Genomic DNA, 24,544 nt, shown 5'->3' with positions numbered 1-24,544 from the left:
GTGACGGCCTCGTCATGGCATCTCTAGCACAACAAGTCCCACTGCCACCTTTAGTTATAGAAGTCGAGACCCTAGCAGCAAGACGGGCTCTAGAGTTTGCTTTGGAGCTAGGTTTTGAGCGGATCATTCTTAAAGGAGATTCTGAGTCACTGGATAAAGCTTTGAAGACTGAGTGCAGTAACTTTACAATGTACGAACATCTAGTGCAAGATATACTTTTCCTCAGTACGCACTTGTCTGAGTTTAAAACATCTCTTGTACGTAGTCAGGGTAATAATTTAGCGCACTCATTAGCAAGAAAATCGCAATATTTATCACATATGTCAGTCTGGATGGAAGATGTACCACCAGACCTTTTATCTGTATTAGAGGCTGACTTCACTAGCCTTCATTAATAATACAATGGTCTCTTTCTTAAAAAAAAAAAAAAAAAAAAAAAAAAACGAAACCCTAAATCATATTTAACAACCCAAATTATAGAACAAAATAAATAACTTACCTGTAATGTTTGTGGAGAGAATCTGGTCTGATGGTAAAGTCTCAAAATCAAAAACTTTCTGCCACTAAAGGAGAGGGTGGCTGGCGCCCGTGGACTATAGTTTAGGGGTTTGAAGATAGAGAAAGGAAAAATATTGGAGGCAGGGGAACGTGTATGTAGAGAGAGGCATGGAGGAAATTGTGTGTGTATGTGTGTTTTTTTTTTTTTTTTTTATCAGGTTTTGGTTTTGGGGAGAAGGAAATTTTCGGTTTTAGACTTTTTAGCTTTTTTTAGCTGAAATTTTTGGGTGTTTTTATTTTTCTTTTTAATAATGCTAGTTTTTTTTTTTTTTAATATTGTGCTGACATGGAAAATTGTGTAAGTTTCAGTGGTTTCGGTTTTTTATATAGATATATAGATTTGAAATTATTACATGTTCAATCACCAAAAAAAAAACCTAGGACTATGATTAAATTAATTTTTTACAACAATTTCTTAGATAACTAATTCATGTGAGGTTTGAATCATACAATAATTCTTGTAAAGTCTCCTACTCGAACTTATCTAATATTTCATTCCAATATGCCCTATTATGCATACATCAACCTAAGAGAGAGATGAGTAATAGTTAAATATAAGGTTATTATTACTTTGAATAAACCAAATATTTTAATTTAATTTAATTTTTTTTAAAAAGAGCAAACTTTATAACTGTAAACATGTTGGTGCAAAGTGTATGTTTCCAATTCATTCTCTAACTCATATATAAATAAATGAATAAGGACCTTTTTTTTAGAGAAAAGATAGAATATATTGAATATCAAACAAAGAAAAATGTATAGAAAGTATGACCCCTAGCATAGCAAACACCTAGCTTGAGAGAAATAGAAAAAGAAATAACTTCGGAAATACAGTCAAAAGAACTACTAACCAGAAAACTACATCCCGGAAGCAGCAGCTTATGAATGTTTTCGGAAAGCAGCCAAAGAATGACTTTTTTTAAATAATTTGATTATATAAAAAAACCCAAAGCAAAAACACAAAGCAAATATGAAATATCTCAAAATCAATTGAAATTATGAATTGAAACTTAAAACCAATAATAATCAAACAAATATGAAAATTGAAAGTTAGAACCAATAATAATCAAACCTGAACTAAAAGAGAACTCTCTAGGACTAAGTCTTTACCTTTTCGTGTGGCTTTTTCTCTACTTTATAGGTTTTGGTTTTTTCGTGTGGCTTGAATTCTCCAAAGCCCAAGTAAAAGCACAGAGTACACCCAAAATTTATGTGAAAACTTCACACCTTTAAGTGCCTCATAGATGGTGCACTCCAAATATCAATCACACTTGACTTGTCACCATTGATTCTGTCCTAGTCCTACTCGGATATCAAAATCTAGTCCACCAAATTCTAAACTACCTTCAACCTATTCCACTTACATAAAAATCAGAAAACACACCAGCCATCATTAACTGTTTCCACACAAAAATTCCTAAAAATTGAGACTTGGAAAAAGAAAAAACAAAACAGCATTGAAACATAGTCCATACGCATTGATCATCAATACCCAAAACATTTTCCCACATTTACTAAAACTTATTCACAAAAAAGATGTCTACCCATTTCACATTGCACCATTCCTAATCAAATTTGATTTATTTTCACAAATTCTCTCTATTTCTCTAATCTCCTCATATCCAATTTCATAATCTCTTCTCTCTTACATGAACAAAACACATAAAAATAAAAACAACCCAAAAAAGAAAAGGATAAAAATAACAAAGAAACCAGGAAGAAGATAAGTTTGGTGCATGAAAATTGCAAGTTTTTAAAGCGAAAACTGTTAGATGATTACCTAGGAATGGGAGAAGAAGAGGAACAACACTGGAGGAGTGATGGTGATGACTGAAGAAGAACTTGTACCATTTCTTTTTTTGTTTTTGTTTTTTAAAGCTTTAGAGAACAATTACAAACTCACTTTCTTCTCAGTTTCTCTAACTTTGTGTGTGTGTCTGTGTTGTTGATGTGCTTGTTTATCAGTTTAAAAACCAACTTATAGTGAAGGAGGGAAAAAAATGAGATCTTGCAAAAAGATTTAAAAAAGAAAAGAAAAAAAGAAAAGAAAAGAAGAAGATAGTTGATTGTCGTATTTTAATAGGAGTGATTGTAGCAAATTTGAATTTTAGTAGTGGTTTAATGGATGTGAAGTTATTCTATAGTGGGTTATTTAGAAGTTAGAAATGTAATTTTACTAGATTTTCCCCTAATTTTGTCTAGGTATAGGGGTATTTTCGAACAAAAAAAAATCTGGTTCAAACAGGGGAAGCCCCTTAAATAATAGCATAGAAAATGAGTAACTGTAATTGTGGGGCCAAAGAAAGTGTGGCCCCGGCCCAAGCCCAGTTTATCTTAAGGTCCGCGGCCCAAGCCGAGGAGAGCCATTGCCGAGGACGACCTCCTGCTCGGCACTTCACTAAATGCCCAAAGGAAGGAGCAAACTAAGTGTAGGGGCAGGGCCAGGGAAAAAGCAGCCAACACAGTAATACGGAATTCGGCGTCTGACAAGCCCATGCCCATGCTCATGCGCTTTTCCAGCAACTCCCAACCACTCTAGGTATGGGTCGACTGGACAGGCCTGCACCCCAAAAGTAAAATCAACACGTGGACGCAAAAAAGGGGGATGGAACACCAATATAAAAGGAGAAGAAAATAAAGCTCTGGAGGACACATGGCTCTTGCTAAAAAAAAGAAATGGGGTTTAGCTAGGGAAACCAAGCCCGCCCATGCAGTATTTCCCGTGGGAACTACTACTAAACAGCGGATCTATGCCCAAGATCATACCTTTGAAGCCCACTCTCTACAAATGATATTGTGAGGACCTCTTTTCATGCGAGCCCAACACTGTCTTGGGATCGTAACAAATCGGGCACCTACAATTGGCGCCGTCTGTGGGAAGGTTTGTGTCTTGGCATAGATGATGGTTTGAGACGGTACCCGTGTCGTTTCTATCAGCCACTTACAGTGCTCTAGCGTAAAGCTTCGATAGGGGCTATGATTCTTGACTAGGGGCTACACTTATAGCGTCAGCCACGCAGATGGTTCAAGGGGCTCGGCCGAGGATTTCATTCCCTTAAAGCCAAGGCCCCATAGATGAGAAAAGCAAAAAGTACAAGTTTTGGACAGAACCAAGGCCTTGCATGATCCTCGGACCCAAGCCTCTGGGGAAACCAACTACTTAAACGAAAAAAGTACAAGATTTGGACAGAACCAAAGCCTTGTATGGTCCTCGGACCCAAGCCTCTGGGGAAACCAACTACTTAGAAGAAAAAGTACAAGTTTTGGACAGAACCAAGGCCTTGTATGGTCCTTGGACCCAAGCCTCTGGGGAAACCAACTACTTAGAAGAAAAAGTGCAAGTTTTGGCCAGAACCAAGGCCTTGTATGGTCCTCGGACCCAAGCCTCTGGGGAAACCAACTACTTAGAAGAAAAAGTACAAGTTTTGGACAGAACCAAGGCCTTGTATGGTCCTCGGACCCAAGCCTCTGGTACCTCGGACCTCAAGCCTCTGGGGAAACCAACTACTTAGAAGAAAAAGTACAAGTTTTGGACAGAACCAAAGCCTTGTATGGTCCTCGGACCCAAGCCTTTGGGAAACCAACTACTTAGAAGAAAAAGTACAAGTTTTGGACAGAACCAAGGCCTTGCATAGTCCTCGGACCCAAGCCTCTGGGGAAACCAACTACTTAGAAGAAAAAGTACAAGTTTTGGACAGAACCAAGGCCTTGTATGGTTCTCGGACTCAAGACTCTGGGGAAACCAACTACTTAGAAGAAAAAGTACAAGTTTTGGACAGAACCAAGGCCTTGTATGGTCCTCGGACCCAAGCCTCTGGGGAAACCAACTACTTAGAAGAAAAAGTACAAGTTTTGGACAGAACCAAGGCCTTGTATGGTCCTCGGACTCAAGACTCTGGGGAAACCAACTACTTAAACGAAAAAAGTACAAGTTTTGGACAAAACCAAGGCCTTGCATGGTCCTCGGACCCAAGCCTCTGGAGAAACCAACTACTTAAACGAAAAAAGTACAAGTTTTGGACAGAACCAAGGCCTTGCATGGTCCTCGGACCCAAGCCTCTGGGGAAACCAACTACTTAAACGAAAAAAAGTACAAGTTTTGGACAAAACCAAGGCCTTGCATGGTCCTCGGACCCAAGCCTCTGGGGAAACCAACTACTTAAACGAAAAAAAGTACAAGTTTTGGACAGAACCGAGGCCTTGCATGGTCCTCGGACCCAAGTCTCTGGGGAAACCAACTACTTAAACGAAAAAAGTACAAGTTTTGGACAGAACCAAGGCCTTGTATGGTCCTTGGACCCAAGCCTCTGGGGAAACCAACTACTTAGAAGAAAAAGTACAAGTTTTGGACAGAACCAAGGCCTTGCATGGTCCTCGGACCCAAGCCTCTGGGGAAACCAACTACTTAGAAGAAAAAGTACAAGTTTTGGACAGAACCAAGGCCTTGCATGGTCCTCGGACCCAAGCCTCTAGGGAAACCAACTACTTAGAAGAAAAAGTACAAGTTTTGGACAGAACCAAGGCCTTGCATAGTCCTCGGACTCAAGCCTTTGGGGAGACTAACTACTTAGAAGAAAAAGTACAAGTTTTGGACAGGATCAGGGCCTTGCATGGTCCTCGGACCCAAGCCTCTGGGGGAAACCAACTACTTAGAAGAAAAAGTACAAGTTTTGGACAGAACCAAGGCCTTGTATGGTTCTCGGACTCAAGCCTCTGGGGAAACCAACTACTTAAACGAAAAAAGTACAAGTTTTGGACAGAACCAAGGCCTTGCATGGTCCTCGGACTCAAGCCTCTGGAGAAACCAACTACTTAGAAGAAAAAGTACAAGTTTGGACAGAACCAAGGCCTTGATGGTCCTCGGACTCAAGCCTCTGGGGAAACCAACTACTTAGAAGAAAAAGTACAAGTTTTGGACAGAACCAAGGCCTTGCATGGTCCTCGGACTCAAGCCTCTGGGGAAACCAACTACTTAGAAGAAAAAGTACAAGTTTTGGACAGAGCCAAAGCCTTGTATGGTCCTCGGACTCAAGCTTCTGGGAAGACCAGCTACTTAAGAGGAAAATTGCAGGGAGTAGACACAGCCTGGACGTTATATGGCCCTAAGAGTCTACCCCAAATGAAAGCTATCCATTGATAGATGGGTTAATTCCTAGACCGACTGAAATCCGCAGCCTACCCTCGGATCCTTGATATCAAAGGAATTGGTGCAACTGTTATAGGGCCAGGTGTTATTAAAAACATGGTCAAAGCCCCTCGCTGCTCGGCAGCCCCTCGGAGGGTATATTTTGTATTTATCGTTCTCGGACGATCGCCGTGCCTGTGTTACGGGGTATTAAGCCGTTCTCTTGGTTAGTTTTCTGAGTTTTACTTACTGGGAGTTATCGTTATTATATTTGATAATACTTAATAATGCCGATAAGTTCAGATTGGTAAGGTTCTGTTTCAAAATTTCCTGCCTTAAACATCACTAAAGGAAAATACATACATAAGCGTACTTGTTCACAAAGTAATGGCTACCGAAAGGAAAAGTATTTAGAAAGAAATAAACTCATCTTTTATTAAGACAAAGGAACAGTACAGTGTACAACGAAAAGCTGGAATAAGCTTATACTAAAGCTAATTACGTAAGCGAAAAGAAAAGATACAAGAGAATAAAGAGAAAGCTGAGGAAGAAGCACAGAGGAGGGGTTGGCTGCTGTTCCAAGATGTTGTCTAAGGAAACTATTCCTCGACACTTTTACATGCCCATAACTCAGGCAGCCAAAGAACCCAACTTGGGGCCTACACCGTTGAAGAAAAGGTGCAGGGAACCTGACCTCAGGCTAACACCGTTCGAAGAAACGGTGCAGAGAGCCAGAGGTGGAGGAGCCTCTGTATAACCACGTCTGCGATAAAGCAGACGACGCTGATAGCGGAAAACCTTACTTCTGACGGGTCAAGAATCTGACGCGGCCAGTACCTGCTTCGGATTTTGGCTAAAAGAGGGAAAGATATCATCCCCATCTTACCAAAATGGAAGATCATCTTGAGTCTGTGTCTACCTTGTCCAGACCACATCACCTTGAGTCTCGGAGGAACCCGGTGCCTCTACGGAGGGTGTAGTTTCTTCACCCCTACACGTGCCTTAAGCATATTGCACCAAGGGTGGGAAGCGCTAAGTATGGAGACTGTGATTATGGCTGAAGGGTTACGGTTGTGAAGAAAATTGATGGGTTTGTATGTAAGAGGAGTAACATACTGTCCTACTTATTCAAAGGGAAAGGAGGAGATATTTAATTTACGCAGAGTTCCAAAGAATGCTACAGACATGGAATAGTGGGCTCAAGTTCCAATGCCATTCGTGACCGTAGGATCTGAAGATCCTAGTGAAGGAGCACCTCGAGCGTAGGGGTGTCAAAGTACCCCGCGTGAGTGGGTGAAGGAATGCCTCTTAATTTGACACGTCCCCCGTGTAAGTGGAAAAATGCAAATATTAATGGAGTGTAGAATCAGAGCAGACTATGATGTAGGCCCAACATTATCAAAACCCTCCTCCCCAACTAAAAAGTCGAGCAACAGGCTTTTGAGGGGCTATTGTGGGGCGAAAGTGTGGCCCCGGCCCAGGCCCAATTTATCTTAAGGTCCGCGGCCCAAGCCGAGGAGAGCCATTGCCAAGGACGACCTCCTGCTCGGCACTTCACTAAACGCCCAAAGGAAGGAGCAAACTGAGTGTAGGGGCAGGGCCAGGGAAAAAGCAGCCAACACAGTAATACGGAATTCGGCGTCTGACAAGCCCATGCCCATGCCCATGCGCTTTTCCAGCAACTCCCAACCACTCTAGGTATGGGTCGACTGGACAGGCCTGCACCCCAAAAGTAAAATCAACACGTGGACGCAAAAAAGGGGGATGGAACACCAGTATAAAAGGAGAAGAAAATAAAGCTCTGGAGGACACACGGCTCTTGCTAAAAAAAAGAAATGGGGTTTAGCTAGGGAAACCAAGCCCGCCCATGCAGTATTTCCCGTGGGAACTACTACTAAACAACGAATCTATGCCCAAGATCATACCTTTGAAGCCCACTCTCTACAAATGATATTGTGAGGGCCTCTTTTCGTGCGAGCCTAACACTGTCCTGGGATCGTAACAAATCGGGCACCTACAGTAATTATATAGAAATAGGAATAGGTATTACAAGGAATACAAAACGCTGTAATGTAATTATCTATACTATCTTAAGGAAATACTACTATTTAAGGAGTTTTTTTGTTTGGGATCCTCATTTTTTTGGGTTAAAAAATGGTCCTACACCCCTATGTTTAAGTATAAACAAAACTAAATGATAGTCCAGTAAAAATACAATTTTAACTTCCACTAAAGCATTGCCTAAAAATATATGATCAATTCTCTAGTTGATTTTCAAATTGCTTTGTCCACTTATAAATTTTAAATGCGTAATATTAATGAGAAAATGTGTAAATCTTAAATTGGAATGAATAAAAAACCACAACTCTAAAAAAAAAATAAAAAAAATAATAAAAAAACCCTAATCGCACGCGCTAAGCGCGTGTGATGAGGTTACTTCTTACTATTCATTTGTTTTATGACAACATAATCACAGAACCCTAGAGACAATAGAATAAAAGCATTTTAAATTAAAATTAAAATATATTTTAGGAAATATCTTACTCATATAATTATATTTTATAATCTATACTACAATTTAAGGAGTTTTCCTATTTGGGATTCTCATTTTTTTTAGTTTAAAAATGCTCGTACATCTCTATATTTAAGTAGAGACAAAACTAAAGCAAAATCCGGTAAAAATACAACTCTAAAAAATAAGATCACTTTTCGGTTGATTTTCAAATTGTTTTGTCCACTTATAAATTCTAAATGAGAAAATGTGTAAACCTTAAATTAGAATGAATGAAAAATTATGACAGCAAAAAAAAAAAAAAAAAGCCTCATCGCATGTGCAAAGCGCGTGTGATGAGGCTAGTTATTACTATTCACTGGTGTGGTGCTTTTTTTTTTTTTTTTTTTCCTCTCTCTCTCTCTCTCTGATTGACCCATTCTCTTATCTCTTGATTTTGCTCAAACCCTAACCCAAACCCAAATGCCTTAAGCTCCTCGCTCAGATCGATGCTTTGCTCTCTCTTTGTGGCTCAAATTGATGTTGTTTAGGGGAAAATTTTTGATGTTCCGAAATAGAATATGGGGTAGCCAAGTCGAAACTCAATGATGGGCCCTTGAAATAAAGCCCAAAGGCTTTCGGTGTCGTGTAAGCCCGCCCAAGCAAAAGATGGAGGCTGAACCCTAACAAGAAGACAACAATAAACACGTTACTGTTATTAGTTTGTTATATTATTAGTCCTTTTATAGCATCATAGTTCAAATCAGTCCTCTAATGGTACAATATTATCTCCAGCAATAAGGTAATTTCAAGTTAATAAGTGTATTTACATGGTAAAAATCATATGTTTTCCTTATTATTATTAAGTCAACATAAAGGAAAACTTTCATAGTTTCCAAAACATTATGACATTCATCATAATAATACTAAACAAGGATTAAAGGCTTTATAGTTACAAATAAAAGAGGAAAAATAGGATGGAATGGAGGGAGAGAGAGATCCCAGCTCAGTGCAGTAAGTATTAAACTAAGATTTTGATGAGTATGTGTGTAAAAGGCATGAATGAGGTAATGTGGGCTGTTCTAAGTGAGTGAGATGGGATTAACACTAAGGTTAAGGTTTTAGTGAGTAGTGGGCTAAAGGGGGATGAGTGGTGAGCTTAAGGAGAGCTAAACCATAAGTAAAATGGAAAATAAATCAAGAGTTTTAGAGGGGGTAGCTGTCTGTGACTAATTGGGAGACATTTATAAGCTATGATTGTGTAAAGGAGAGAAAAGAATATCTGAGGTTAGATGAGTGTGGGCTGAAGGGGATGAGTAGTGAGTTTAAAGAGAGCTAAACCACCTGTAAAATGGCAAATAATCAAGAATTTCAGAGGAAGTCTGTCCCCCCTTGTGGGCTGAGATGTTTTTGCTTTTATAATGGAGTTTTAAAGAAGCATTAATTAACAAGAATCCAAAAAAACGTAGGCCTGATTCAGGGGAGCCAGACAGCTGCATTAATAACCTGGATTTGGCCTAAAAATAGGAGATTTGCTTTTGAGGCTGCCTTGCTTCTTTGGGTAATAGTGGGATTTTGGAGTGTTTGGGGTAATCTTGCATTAAATGCTAAGATTATTGAGATTGTATTCAGCTAATGGGATTAAGGCAAGTATCAAGAACGAATCCTAATGCTGCAACTGAGATTTGGACCCTAGGAAGTAGGACTTAACACCCCAAGCCAGGTGTCAAAGTTTAAGCCCACTTCAGAGGGTTTCGCTGGGGATCCTTTTATGCCCTCCAAACCACATGTTTCCAACTTTTCCCCTTTAGGATTCATGGGCTTGGCACATGAATCACATCTTGAACATTTTTAACATTTATAGCATTAATTTGTTGAAATTTGGATAATTTGGTTTCAGCTCCACTTCCGCTGGAGATGCAGTCTTGAGGAAGATGATAGAGTCCCTTCATCTTTTTGACTTCAGCTGATATAACAGCCCTTGAGTACTGTTCACGTTAGGTAGAGGGTGGCAGAAAACTAATGGGACAACCCCTAGTTCATCCTCAAAGACTTGGTCCTCTTGTAGGGAGCTCTAGTTGTTTCTTTGGTTAGGGATGAACAAGGGCTAGTTGCCCACTTTCAAGCCTCTTGCTAGGACCTTTTTGGGTTGGAACTTTGCTTCATTTCAGCATCTTTAGTTGGGCCACATGGCCCTTTTTTTGCTTGGGCTTGCTCCCTTCTTCACGAGATTCTTGGGCTTACAAAATGGGCATAAAAGACATGCTTTGAAATTAGTTTTTTATAGGCTTTAGTTGTTAGTAGAAATAAAATGAATCTATGAGATTTAATAAATATTTATGATAGATTTTGGGTACTAATTCTCATAGGCTTTAAATAACTTCTCATAATTTTTACTATGGATTACTTTGTAAATGATATTTTCTTTGGGACATTTTTAAATAATAACCTCCAATATTTTTCTTGAGAATAATATTTACCATGGGTCTTAAATAAATATGGTAACAACCACTATAATGGAATAATGTGATGTTCTCATGAGTTTCTCTATACATAATCATAAATGACATGTAGGATGAATAATTACCATAAGTTTTGGTAATAAATATTATGAATGTTGTGATGTAAGATGGATAGTGAACATGAGTTTATAATATGAAATAAATAAATGTCATGAGTCTAATAATCATATCTTTTCATGGGCTTTTATTAGATGATCGCTATGAGTTTTGAGAGTAGATAATTCATAAATTCCATGAGCTTGTAATATTATAGTAATAGGTTTAAGAATCTAAAGTATTGTTCATTATTGGACTTTTAGGTGAAATAATTATGATATAGTATTATACCAAGTATTGATAGCCTTGGACTTTCGATAAATAGTGTCAATGTAAGTTGGGTTTTTGATATTGTCAATGAGAATTGGGCTTTGATGTTGCCAATGAGAGTTGGGCTTTGATATCGCTAATGAAATTTGGGCTTTGATGTTGCCAATGAGGATTGGGTTTTAATATTACCATTGTGAATTGAGTTTTGGATAAATAAATCGCCATGGTTTCAAACCATGGGCTTTGATTATGGATTTGAATTCCATTGATAAAATTGTTTTGCCATGAATTTGAGTAATGAGCTTTTCAAATATTGCCAAACATAAGTATTCTTGGGCTTTAAATAGAATAAGATGTGTGTATTGGGTTCATAAGGCCGGTTTTGGGCTTAGATAAATAATGATAATAAAATTGGATAAAATATGAGTTTTTTGGGCTTTTTGTGATAGTTTATATCATGACCCAATTTAGATAACGAGACATGAAATATTTGTGATTAACATAATAATAGAGCCAAAAAATGTTTGGGAAAACCCAATAACTTATAGTGGTATAAATGGGTGGTACTCAAATAAAGTTAGGTGTAAAAAAATGTACCCTAACAGATGTCTTTCTCTCTCGGTGGGTCTCTCTGTCTCAGACTGGTGTCTCTCCCTCCCTGATTCCCCTTTTTGCTCGCCCCTCCTTGTTTCCTCCCCTCTTCACAACCTTCCATAATTTTGATCTGGGTTTAGAGAGAGGCTGAGATTGGTGTGGTGGTAGTTGCGAAACAAAAATCGATGGTGGTGGTTGATGGTTGTGAAGCAGTGGTCAGTTGGGTTCGGTGGTGGGTCAAAGGGTGGGTTTGTTGTTGGAGTGGGTCGTGGGGTGGGTTTGTTGATCGTTGATTGCTAGGTTTGAGATGTCTTGGTGTTCTTGTTGGAGATCAGTTTGTGTTTGTGTTTGTGTTTGGTTGACAAGAAAGGGTAAGAAAATCCTAAAAAATCTGAGTTTGTGTTCTTATTTTAATTTTAATTTTGCTTTGTACTGGTATGGTTGAGTTGGGTTTGTGTTGGTACATATGAATTGATTTTGTTTTGGATAATTTGGTTTATGTATATATACATAAATGGATTGATTTTGTTTGTATAATATTCATTTATGACTTTTCTGGGTTTGATTTTTGTGTTCTTATGTTTGATTTTCTGGGTTTGTATGATTTTTTTTGGGTTTGTGCGCTTCTGTCTTTTTGATGAAGACGATGGCAAATCTAAATTCATGTATTTTAGGTTCTAATTTTGTCTTTTTCAGTTTTTATTTTGTTAAAATAGATAAATTAATTTTCAAAATCAAAAATTTATGTGGATGTTTATGTGTCTTTTTTAATCATTATTTTATGTTGATATGGTATTTTTAATATTATTTTATTGGCCACGTTAGCATTTAATGTGCCAAGAATGCTTTTTGTTTGTCACATCAGAAATTTCTGTTAAGTGAATAACGGTAAAGACCAAAATGAAACGCGTTAATTGATTTAGAAACTAAGAATAATGAAATGAAAATATAGGGACCAAAATAGAAAAAATGCAAAATATAATGACTAAAAGTGTATTTATGCCGAGTCAAAATGACAAAAATACTACTTTTGACCAACAGTCAAATGAAAGTAAATTTCCATCCAACTACCAAATTACACCTATACATCACACTCGAATATATCAATCAAAACAATTTGACCAAGGTCAACCAAGGGTTGACTAGAATCTGTTAATGATTAAAGCAAACTTGAGCTCATATAAAAGATAATTGAATTCCTTTTAAAAAAACTGTTTACAAACTTAGATCGGATTTAAAATGAGTAAAATATTACGAAAACATTGAAAATTTAAGTAAAAGTGTTATAAAGTTTGATCATAATTTAATAATCAAATTTTATATATATTTCCTTGGAGGTTTATAGAGCTTTTCTATTTTCATATCAAGAGGAAATATAATTGTCTTCATGAAAATAATTTATTTTTTCAAAGAATCCTTTGATAGATTTCTCTTTGAATGGATTCTATGCACTAGATTTCTTGGGGTGGCAATTTGTGTTTACATGTTGGGTTCATGTCATGTCAATTCATGAGTATCCGATTATATGAGTCAACACTAATATGACATTTATTAAATGAGTCAAAATTCCTCAATCTTAACATAACTCATTTATTAAACAAGTCAGTTGAGTTGATTTATTTATCAGATTTTATCAAAATGGAAAATAAAAAATTATGAAAAAACAAACAAACAAATATTTTTAATATAAAATTTAGAACTAACAAGTAACTGTATCACAAATAATCATTCAATACTAAAGCATATCTCAATATCACAAATAATCAATCACAATATGTTCAAGAAAATAAACCACAACAATTAATAAGTTTATATACCTAAGGTTTAAAGGATATATTGATAAAATGACATTTAATCAAACGGGTCAGATGAGTTAAACGAGTTTCATGGATTGAACACTAACCCAATCCATTTATTAAATGGGTCAATCGTGTCAACCCAAATATTACACGAACTCATTAAGCTTCAACTCATAACCTGCTAATTTTATATCATGTTGTATCGGGTTTGTGAGTCGTGTCCAACTTTGCCATCCCTATTTCTCTTTATAAATTACCAAATCCATGAATAGACATCTATTACATTTGCAACTATCTAAAGAAGTGATTTAACAACATATAAAGTGTGCGTTTGGGTTATGATTAAAAATTAAAATTATTTCACTATTTATTTATTTATTTTTTTTGCTAATATTCATGGGTCCACTGTACTATTTCAACTAACTTTTATCTTTATCTACAGTAAACAATAATTTTTCAGTTTTAGCAAAATAAATTGTATTCAAACACACTCAAAAGTTTCATAAAAGCCTGAATGAAACCAATTTGTCATATACCAAGAAACAGAGTTCAGACCGACACTTATGGCCATGTAAATGATAAAGCAATAATGACACAATTGAACAAAATTACAATCACGAGATTAAGAAATATGTTATGGTGCCTGTAATGAGCGGGCCCGAGCTGCAGCTCTCTCTAATGCCTTCAACCTGCTCGATTCCATACGAGTTTTCTGTTCTTCTGTGATCTGAATTTCGCTAATTTTAGTAGTTCCATTATTTGGAACTTGATTTGTGTCAGCAGCAACTTCCTCACAGTGCAAACTCTGTAATTAATTACAAGGGCAGAGAAAGTCCAGCAAATATTAGTTAAGAACTTGTTTACTGGCTTAGCGCTAAGTTACAGCCACTATGGAGTAAATTCCTTGGGTTTAAATCCTAAGTTTTTATAGAGGAAGTGTTAAAATTATTTATTCCCAAGGAGCTTGTATTTTCTAGTTCATTTTTTGGTTAAACAACTTGTCAACTAGATTATTTGAAAGAAGATAAATCTCACATTATCATTCATGTAATAAGAAATTCTTTTACCATCATTCTCATGTTATGGAAATCATGGTTAACTAGGGTTTTAAGATAAGAAATATAGTGTAGTGAAGATCTACTAGTAGCAAAGCAGTGGAAATAAGGGGCATGACAATGAATTGAATTTCAAAGTGCAGACAAGAATGAAGGATTCATGGGGGTTGATCCTAATCAGTCGGGATCAATGCTAAGTACATGAAATCTATATCCAGTCCAGCCTATCAAAAGCATTTAGAAATAGAACAGAACAACAAAATGCAGCCCAAAAAAGCAACAAGGACAGCACCGATGTTAATCTTAAAGGTTGACAAAACTTTATAAGTGCTTATAATTGTCGTGTGAGCTAATCACTGACATAGACAGACACAAATAACCATCAACCACGTTTGAGTTTCATCTTCTTATCCTTATTACTTTAAGGTTTCATTCTCTTTCCCAATACTTTTAACTATTGCCGTATTACACTTATTCCCCTTATCATGTAAGTAACTTCAGACAGTATTTCAAAATGAGAAGAACCCCTAGTTGAAGCAGGTAGCCATATTAACCATTAAGACCACATCCATTTTTAAATCATTGGTTGTACCAAAAGAAGCTAAAATAATAAAGAGCCTCTAGGATAATATTCTATTGAAAGAAGGAAAGGCTAATTGATCACTTATGAAAGCATTAAACAATGTGTTAATACTTCAAGAAAGCTTGCCAAGAGTTTTGTAGCTCAATTGACACCTCCTAGTATTTCCATTGAAGACATTTTTTGTGATAACGTGAAACCTCATCAAGGCAAGACTCTTTGGACCCACCTCTTGGGAGTAAACCACAGATAAATGACTGCACTTGCCAGAATCGTGTTGAAACTCTTAGTGGAGATTCAAACATAGGATGTCTAGGTCTATAGCTCATCCCAAGCCTCCCACCACTAGGTTTCACCTTGACGGAGAGGTACAAGGTTCAAATCCCCCACCCCAACTATCAAATTATCAAAAAAAAAAAAAAAAATTCAAGCATGCTACCTGAATTGACAAACTATTTTATTGTAATATAATAAGTTTGATTTAACTTGTCTGCTGCCCCAAGTGCACCCAGTGGAAGAAGAGGGGGGAGGGGGGTGGGGATTTTAGAAATTCAAGAGGTAACCATATTATATTCAAAATTTTAACTCTTGAAGAATCATCTACCATTTCGGACATGAGGTTGTGTAAGAAATTTTGAAATTTTCAGATACACGCAAACACTCATATAATATTATACTATGTCCATAGCTGCATTTGCTGAACATTCAAATTTAATTTATATATGCAACTTGTTTTACCAAATTAGCTTCATTATCTGTTTTGACAGCAATTAGATTTGATCAGATTCCAGTTTAATCAAACCAGTCAGTTCCACTGATTTGTTTCATAATTAAGTCTGAACAGCAAGGTAGCTTAAATAAATAAAATTCAAGAAATACTTACTTCAGTAGCTGTCTCATGGACATCATGGAACATGTCCTGTATATCATCAGCATCATTATTCCTTGAAGATGGGTCTCCCTGGTGATGGCTTGGTGCTTCAGAGTTCATGGCTTCTGCAGGCACTGAAAGAACAATATCAAAATTAGACTAAGGACCACTAAGAGTACTACATTCAAATTAGTTTTTATTTTTATTTTTATTTTTTTGTAAGTAATAAGTTTTATTGATATCAAAAAGGGACACCCTGGTACACAAGGAGTGTACAGGGGTCAACTAATCAAGTACAAAAATTACAAGAATCAAGAAAATCAAGGAAAGAAGAGAATGATTGGTTTTGCAAAGCAACCAACCAATCCAATAAAGTTCTAAAGAAAAATAACTTCAGGTCTGGTATGGATCTCTCGTTATCTTCAAAACATCTATTATTTCTTTCCCTCCAAAGACACCACATTAAACAATGGGGGACAATTAACCATATATGACCATTTTGATGATGACCAAGCCTGCCTTGCCAGCAAGCTAGAAGCCACACAACAGACTGCGGCCACATAAATAATATTCTACAATTTAGGATAAACTTGAGTTAGAAATTTTTTCCACCCATCAAATGATTCTCCATGTGTCTTCAAAAACTACTAATTCCGAGCAACGTCTTGGTATGCGGTGGGGTAGGTTTCTCTGGAAGCCTGTTCTGGCCTAGTCCCAACTGAACAGGGCTGGGAATTACTCGAATTCTTAAACAAATGGTGGGTGAGTATGAGATTATGGTCACTGACTTGCCTCTGTTACATGGAAAGACAGGGAATGAACCGGTCCCTATCCTGTCCTGATCCTTTTTATGGGCAAGAATAATTTTAATATTTTATTGAAAAGAGACTATTTTTTTTTGATAAATATTGAAAAGAGACTACTTTGTGTATAAACAACATGAAGAATCCTAAAGAATTGCAATGGTTCTTTATCTACAAAGGTAATGACTCTACGAATAACTCACCAGAAGTGATCCAATATTGTCATCACAAACAAAATTCTTTTAAAATTGTACGCCTTTGCTCTTTTAGTGGGAGTGTAGCAACCATTCAATATGAAGGACGGACTTAAAGAATTTGAAACAAGCAAAGCCCATGTCTGAACAAGTAAAGAAAATCTTGCTTGCTCCAGAAACACAGGGATCCATCCCTAACCTCCCCTGCTGCCATCACTTGTAATAAAGCCTGAGAATCCTTCATACTCCACTTTGCAGCCAATCACTCCTAGGTTATTCCCAGATTGATCCATCAAACAACTGAAACCAATACTAGTTCCAGGAGATTTTTTACTTGAGTTATTCCTTAGTATCCCAACTCTTTATAAATCAGAGTATTCAAAAATTGTCACATTACTCTATGCATGCTTGCAATTACCTTATTATTCAGGCATTACTTTCTTCGTAGGATATTTGTCTTGGAAGTTTTTTAGAATATACCACTGTTTCTCTAATTTTTTCATCTTTTCTAGCTCATAAATTTTCTAGTGCACACTCCCTAGTGCCCAATATAGAAAAGTTATTAGAACGGTTGAGGGAAAATGTAATTCTTTTTTTTTCTTCTGGTTTTAAGTTGAAGAAAGGCAGAAATATCTGTTAAGATGGTTGATTTAATATTAATAGTAATGTAGGATTGGACACAAATGAAATGAAAGTTTGGAAAGAAGTTTCAGTTGTGAAACATCTATGGTATGGCTACTTTCCAAGAAACAAAGAATACACAGACATCCTACTGATTGTATTGTGCACTAAAAAATTCTTGAACTTTTAGGTAGAATTGAACCCCATGCCTACATTTTATTGGAGTGAAAGAAATGCAAGAAGCTTTGATGTGAGCAGAACATGTTGGAGCTCAAGCTTTTTTTTATTAAGTCGGTTCTTGAGTGGATGACAGCATCTGGGTTGTTTTCCTTTTCTAATTTATCCGAGCTTATTGACTTTTGTAATTTTAGATCTTAGCTTGTTGAGCTGTTAGTATACTGCCAGTGCACTTCTTTTTTCTTAATAAATATTTTTTTAATTACGTACCAAAAAGAAAAATTTTAATTGGAGGTTTAGAAATGCATCGCAGGCATGGTTGTTTAAAGATTGGAAATCCTTCATTCAATTCAAATCATAGCAAAAATCATATATTTATAGGCACAAACTGAGATTGATCTGGATTGTAAAATCAGAAGTCATTACTGATTTTATGGATTAAAAAGTGGGCCAAAAAAACAGAAGCCACATGCCCCATCAAATCATCAATGTTAAATTGGTTCAAAAACTTAACTCCAAATGCCAAATGAACTTAAATAGACCCAAACAATAAAATAAAATCCCAACAACAAAAGCCTACTCTATCTGAAACTGACAAAATTTAGGTTAGGGGCTTAGGGAAACAGCTTTTTCAATTACAAAGCTATGGTTTCAACATGTAAGTATTTGAATAACAGACTAAATAATATAAAATATCAATGTGTTGTCAATTAAGCATTGATATCATAATATTATATTACTAAATATCTCTTTGGTTTTCAAGTAAAAACATGATAGGATTCATAACGTATATGCATAGATTTTGTTGATAATCTGATGTTTTAATTTGTTCTTGGCTGAGATTAGTAATATTTGAAAAAAAAAAAAAAAAAAAAAGGATAGAAAGAATAATTTAAAATGTCGATTTTTTTTTCTATTTTCTTATTTTTTTATAATTTAATATTAATTCGTACTTTTTATTTTAGCTACGTCAGCTTCTAGATCTAAAACAAAGGCTCTACCTTTTGAGCTACACCCCCTTTTTTGAGTAATACATCCCAGGTTATTTTATGGCAATAGTTTGTGTTGAAAAAAAAAAGTAATTCTTAAGCTTTAAGTAGGGTTTCTTAACATATATGTAAACCATTTATAACTAATTTTCATATTCCATAAAATTTTACAATCCTTGATTCAATCTTATGATTCGATATTTAAGACAGAAAACCCTTTTTTTTAATCCAAACTAAGATCCAGATTTTAACAACTTTGCTCTCAGGTATATTAAAAACAATCCTATTATGTTCTTGCCACAGGAAATGATAATAAGCGGCATGCGGTGAGGGGATGAGGAGAAGAACTTGGTTAATAACATGCTAAGATCACAGCAAACATTCTACATGTGAGAGATCGTAGAGATAGTGAGGACCCCTTCTATTGATGCCTTTAGAGAAGAGGGTTGTACTAGAAAATTAGCAATTGCAAAAAATTGAGGCATTGAACCTGTAAAGGAAAAAGCTATTCCTAAAAACTAATTATTCCTTAAGAGATGGGAATAGCTATTCCTGATGCCCAAGAATAGTTTATACAAAATTACATATTTATAAATTCTATGAAATGATATAACATATTATAAATGAAAACGAGTAAATGAAATATAAATTATAAATTATATTTATTATTTATGATATTGTTTTTTCTCATACAATGTATCAATGTATTTTCTATTATATTATATTACAATATTTTTCTATATTTAATTATACAAAGGGTAAAACTAAGATATAATTCATTTGAGAAGATTTAATTCTGCCTTGTTAGGCAAATGATTGTGGAGATATGGAATAGAGAGAAATGCCCTTTGGAGGAGGGTCATTGAAGCGAAATATGGGAATGGTTGCGGTGGTTGGTGCACAAAACTGGTATCAGGGACATATGGTGTTGGTATGTGGAAATCAATTAGAAGTGGTTGTTTAGCTTGAGACAAGAGGACCCGCTATCCCCCATGTTGTTTCTGGTTATGATGGAGGTCTTCAGTAAGATGTTGAAAAGAGTTGAAGGGGCTGGTTTGTTTCGAGGCTTTAGGGCCAATGGTAGATGGGGGGGAGGGGTTTGTGTCTCGCATCTTTTGTTCGTGGATGATACAATTTTGTTTTGCGATGCTGATGAGGAGCAGATTCTACATGTTCGGATGCTCCTTTGTTTCCAGGCAATGACAGATTTAAAGGTTAATGCGCTGAAGAGTGAGATGGTTCCCATTGGAGGGGTTCCTAATGTCCATGCCCTGGCAGAGATTTTGGGATGCCGGATTGGGTCTTTGCCTATGACCTATATTGGTATGCCATTGGGGGCGTCCTACAAGTCCCCTACTATTTGGGATCTTATCTTGGAGAAAATTGAGCATAAGTTAGCCGTTTGGAAGAAGTTATATTTGTCAAAAGGTGGAAGACTAACGTTATCTAGTCTCCCCACTTACTATTTGTCTCTTTTTACCATCCCTACGCATGTGGCTAATAAAATGGAAAGGTTGCAAAGGGATTTCTTGTGGGGGGACTCCAAGTTTCATGTGGTGGGTTGGGACAAGGTGTGTGCACCTTTGAAAAATGGTGGGTTAGGAGTAAGGAAATTAACTACTTTTAATAAAGCCTTACTAGGGAAATGGTTATGGCGGTTTGGGATTGAGGAGACAAGGCTTTGGAGAAGGGTTGTAGCTCTCAAGTTTGGGGAAGAATGGGGGGGATGGACATCCAAGCTAGGTAGAGGGGTGCATGGGTGTGGCTTGTGGAGAAGTATCCATATGGGAGGAGAGGATTTTAGCAAGAATATTCGCTTTGAGGTAGGGGTGGGGGGTAGAGTAAAGCTCTGGACAGATCAATGGTGTGGGGATTCTCCACTTCATTTGACTTTTCTGAGGGTATATGGGATTGCATCCAATAAGGAGGCATCGGTGGCCTCTTCTCTTGAGCGGTTGGGGTTAGAGGAGCGGAAAAGCTGGGATGTTCATTTCATTCGAAGACCAAATGATTGGGAAATGGTTGGTGTGGATGATTTTCTCCGTACCTTGAGTTCAAATTTACCTCTTACCGAGAACAGAGATCGTATGCGATGGAAGTTGACAAAGAATGGGGACTTTGATATTTGTTCGTTTTACTATAATTTGAAAAGCCCCTTGCCCATTATTTTTCCCTAGAAAGGTGTTTGGAAGGTTAAGGCTCCTTGGCGTGTTTCCTTCTTTGTGTGGACTGCTGTATGAGATAGGATCCTTACAGGTGATATTTTGAGGGGCATAGGGTTGGTTCTTGTCGACTGGTGTATCATATGCCGTAGTAATGGGGAGACGGTGGATCATTTGTTACTACATTGTGGAAAGGCTTATCGACTGTGGAGTTTGGTGTTTAGATCTTTCGGGTTTTCTTGGGTCTTACCAAGATTGGTTGTGGATGCTCTATTCGGTTGGTGGAATTGGCCTAGGAAGCATGTGTCTAGCATTTGGAATTTAGTTCCATTATGCTTGATATGGTGTCTTTGGAGGGAGCAAAATAAGAGGACGTTTGAGTACATGGAAAGCTCGGATGACCAGCTACTGGCCTCTTTCAGTGGCACCCTGTTGATTGGTCTAGAGCTTGGGGACTCATCTCTAGTGATTCTCTCCCTATGTTCCTTAGCTCTCTCCTGTGTACTTAGTATCTTTTAGTATCTTTTCTTTTTGTTATCTTTATACTTTTTTTCTTTCCCTTTGTTTTTTTCTCACTGCCTTATGTTTTTCTGCATAAGGTAGTGTTCTTGAATATATAGACCTATCAAAAAAAAACAGAAAGAGTCTCTTGTGCTGTTGTCCTACATTATTGTTTTAAGTTATTTCTCAGCTAAAAATAATTCGTATTCTTTCCATATCTTCTTCTTAAAAAAATGAGTGTGAATATATTCAAGAATATCTCCTCTTATCATAATTGTGGCATATTATGTTTCAAGCAGCAACAACAATTATAATGCACAAAAGTCACAACATCCAAACATGTCTTGGATGTTTTAATTAACAAAATATCCAACATATTAGCAAGATATCGAACATACCTTGCTCAACATTTGAATCGTCATGTACTAGTGGTTCATGCAACTTTGTGGGATCCCCTCCTTTGGCAACCCTCTCTCGTAGTTCTCTAAGACACATCTGTTCAGAATGTGCAGAAAAATGTCTTACAGACAGACGTACTCATTACATGTGTACTTTTTGATACATAAGAAAACTCTTACAACTTGTTTTTTGTGGATACTACTCACAATATAAGCAGTATGAGATAAAAATGTTATTTTGACAGATTATATGCATAGTTACCATCATGCTACTATGAGCTTTAGCTGCAACAGTTAGGGAATAGATATAGAGAGAAGAGAATGTCACAATTTGTGTTGTGGCATCTTAGGCAAACCATCTAGATCTCAAACAAATTCCTTTCTTAGTTAAAAATTTCAGCCCAAATTCTCTTATTTTTTTCCACTTTGTTTAATGAAATCAATGCATATCCTCAAAATAAATTCAAATTACAGAATAAGCGTATGATAAAGCTCATATATGTTCGTTAAAGATCCATCCAAAAGTAATTTAAAATAATGCCTGCATCTTTCTGCTATACGTTGGTATATACATGATCATCAGAACAAAAAGATTTTTAGAATTTATTTTTTGAAAAAGGGCCCAAAACATTTGCATTAACGTTCAATTGGCCTACGCTTTTGGAAAACGGATGATGCTTTACAAATTTGGGGAACAAACACTTATTTAAAAAGAAAAGAAAGCAACAGAAAGTAATAGGATCAAGAGAGAAGCGGCAGCAACATTTTATGCTTTTTCTTTTTCTGTTTCTCCCCCACCTTTATCTATTTTATCAGTTTCATTATTTTATTCTCTGTCTTAGTCAACCCTCTTTAAAGCTTTTTTTTTTTTTTTTTTTTAAATGAAGTTATTAGTGCCTATTATGAGGTTCATCAGTGAAAGATAGATTTTGGTACATTATAATCAATTTGATAGAGAAACTAGTACATTATAAATCCCCCAAGAAAGAATCAGGCTGTAAGTAGTCAGACTAGAAGTCTTACAATCCAATACCAATTTCCTTTGATTGCATTACTGGCTTACCTTTGAGTCATGAGGGCAAAACTAAGTACAATTTGCCATGTGTTGTGATTAAATTTAAACATGTGGTTGCAACATTGACTAATTTTCCACACGGTTTAATTTATTGTCCTTGGAAAGAGATAATGGTTGGATTTAATTAGGGAATCTAAGATGCAGCATCTAGGGAATTGTACCTAAACTCTACCCTAATAGAAAATGGCAAACACGTTCAGTCTACTACATCTTGTGAATTTCTTCTATCAGCTTTTTTCTAATATTCATCTCTACTTCTCATTAATAGACAGACATTCAAAAAACATAGAAATTGAACGAATGCGAAGATGGTAGTTGAACTCCCTTCAACCACAAAATAACTATAGAGATTAGAAAAAAAAGAAAAAAAAGAAAAAAAAAGAAAACGAATATCTAACCTTTACACGCTTTGTAGCGGCAACTTGTTCTGCTTTATGCACAAACTGATCGAATGAGTAATAAGGGAGTAAACGGGAGTGCCATTCACTATACAACCCAATTAGGTTTCCCAAATCGCTAACCTGCAAAGTACAGCAGAAAAAAACACTCTTAATGCTCAAAGGTCGAGAATTGAAAGCAAAGATTTGATTAAGAAAGAAGAGAATACCTCGTGACCGTGGCCGCGGAACTTGAAGGAGCGAGGAAAGTGGCGAAGAACGTAGCCAAGGCCATCATCGGAGAGGATGAGCTCAGGTGTGAGCTTAGGCCTAGTTCTCGGTGCCTTCTTAGGCTTTTCAGTGGATTTGGCTACGCCGGTGCCTGTGGTCTTGAAAGAGGAAGAAGGTCTTGTGGATTCCGAATTAGGGATCGGAGCGGAGGCGGAGGCGGAGGAGGGGCAGTCACGCGACCAGTGGCCTGGGCGGCCGCACTTGTAGCATCCTGTTGGTGCTGCCGCTGCATTCTCCATTTCTTTCTCTTTCTCACTCACTTCTATGTTCTTCTCAACAACAAAAATCACTCGTTTTTTTTTTTTTTTTTTTCGGCCGAGGGTTTTAAAGCATTTGCATTTTTTTTTTTTTCCTTGGCGGGAAAATGGGGAGGGAAATATATTGGGTCGGATACTCTTGAGTCTCAGATGGGCTGGGCCGAAACTGGGTTCAGAATCCTATCCGTCTCAGCCCATCACGAATGAGGCAGGCTTTCTTGAGCGAACAGGCTTGGTTTGGGTCTCCTCGTCCTAATTAAATCTTTCAATTCTTTTTTATTATTATTTATTTATTTAATTTCATAGTTATAATGAGATTGAAGTCGTTGAACTTAAATGCCTTTGTTGGAAATACCATAAATAATGAGGTGCCAATCAATTAAATTATAGGACTTTTAATTTTTTTTAAAGAATAATATAAACCACACAAAATCAAATAAATGTTTCATGTAAGGTTGAATTTATTCAACCATCTAATTGGCTTTATTCCATGTCAAATTTGCTTGTAATTCAGCATTTAGTAACCCTGTATTTAGGTAGGTTTGATGTCACTCGCGGCTGGGACTCACGGGTGACTCGCGGCTGTAAGCCGCCAGACGCAGCACACGCGCCAAGCATGCTGGAAGGTGAACAGTCATGCAAGCTGGAGCACTACAGGACAAAATAGGACAACTGGCCATACGGTTATCTCGCGACTGGATCTCACGACTTGGTCAAGCCGCGAGCCACCCCTGTTTTGTAAAACCTGACGTTTCACATTCCTCTCCCACTCCAGTATAAATACCCATTTTATCCACG

The 24,544-nt window shown here is 36.8% G+C and overlaps 1 protein-coding gene across 2 annotated transcripts; it reads right to left on the bottom strand.

Moving 5' to 3' along the window:
* Nucleotides 1-13,870: 13,870 nt before the first annotated feature.
* LOC115979401 (TIMELESS-interacting protein) lies at nt 13,871-23,773 on the bottom strand. 2 transcript variants are annotated; one of them, XM_031101429.1, is made up of 5 exons: nt 23,429-23,773; nt 23,220-23,342; nt 21,747-21,843; nt 15,914-16,035; nt 13,871-14,200 (listed from the first exon to the last, which is right to left on the bottom strand). In XM_031101429.1, exons 1-5 carry the CDS (start codon nt 23,726-23,728, stop codon nt 14,030-14,032), a joined length of 813 nt encoding a protein of 270 aa, XP_030957289.1. In that variant the 5' UTR covers nt 23,729-23,773; the 3' UTR covers nt 13,871-14,029. The 2 variants fall into 2 exon arrangements, with proteins under 2 accessions (XP_030957289.1, XP_030957290.1); XM_031101430.1 differs by having other exon boundaries at nt 15,914-16,026.
* Between the last annotated feature and the right edge of the window lie 771 nt (nt 23,774-24,544).

Source organism: Quercus lobata, chromosome 3 (assembly GCF_001633185.2).
Source record: "Quercus lobata isolate SW786 chromosome 3, ValleyOak3.0 Primary Assembly, whole genome shotgun sequence".
NCBI classification, from domain to species: domain Eukaryota; kingdom Viridiplantae; phylum Streptophyta; class Magnoliopsida; order Fagales; family Fagaceae; genus Quercus; species Quercus lobata.
The sequence above is the reverse complement of the archived record's forward strand: the minus strand, read 5'-3'. Positions and strand labels throughout refer to the sequence as shown.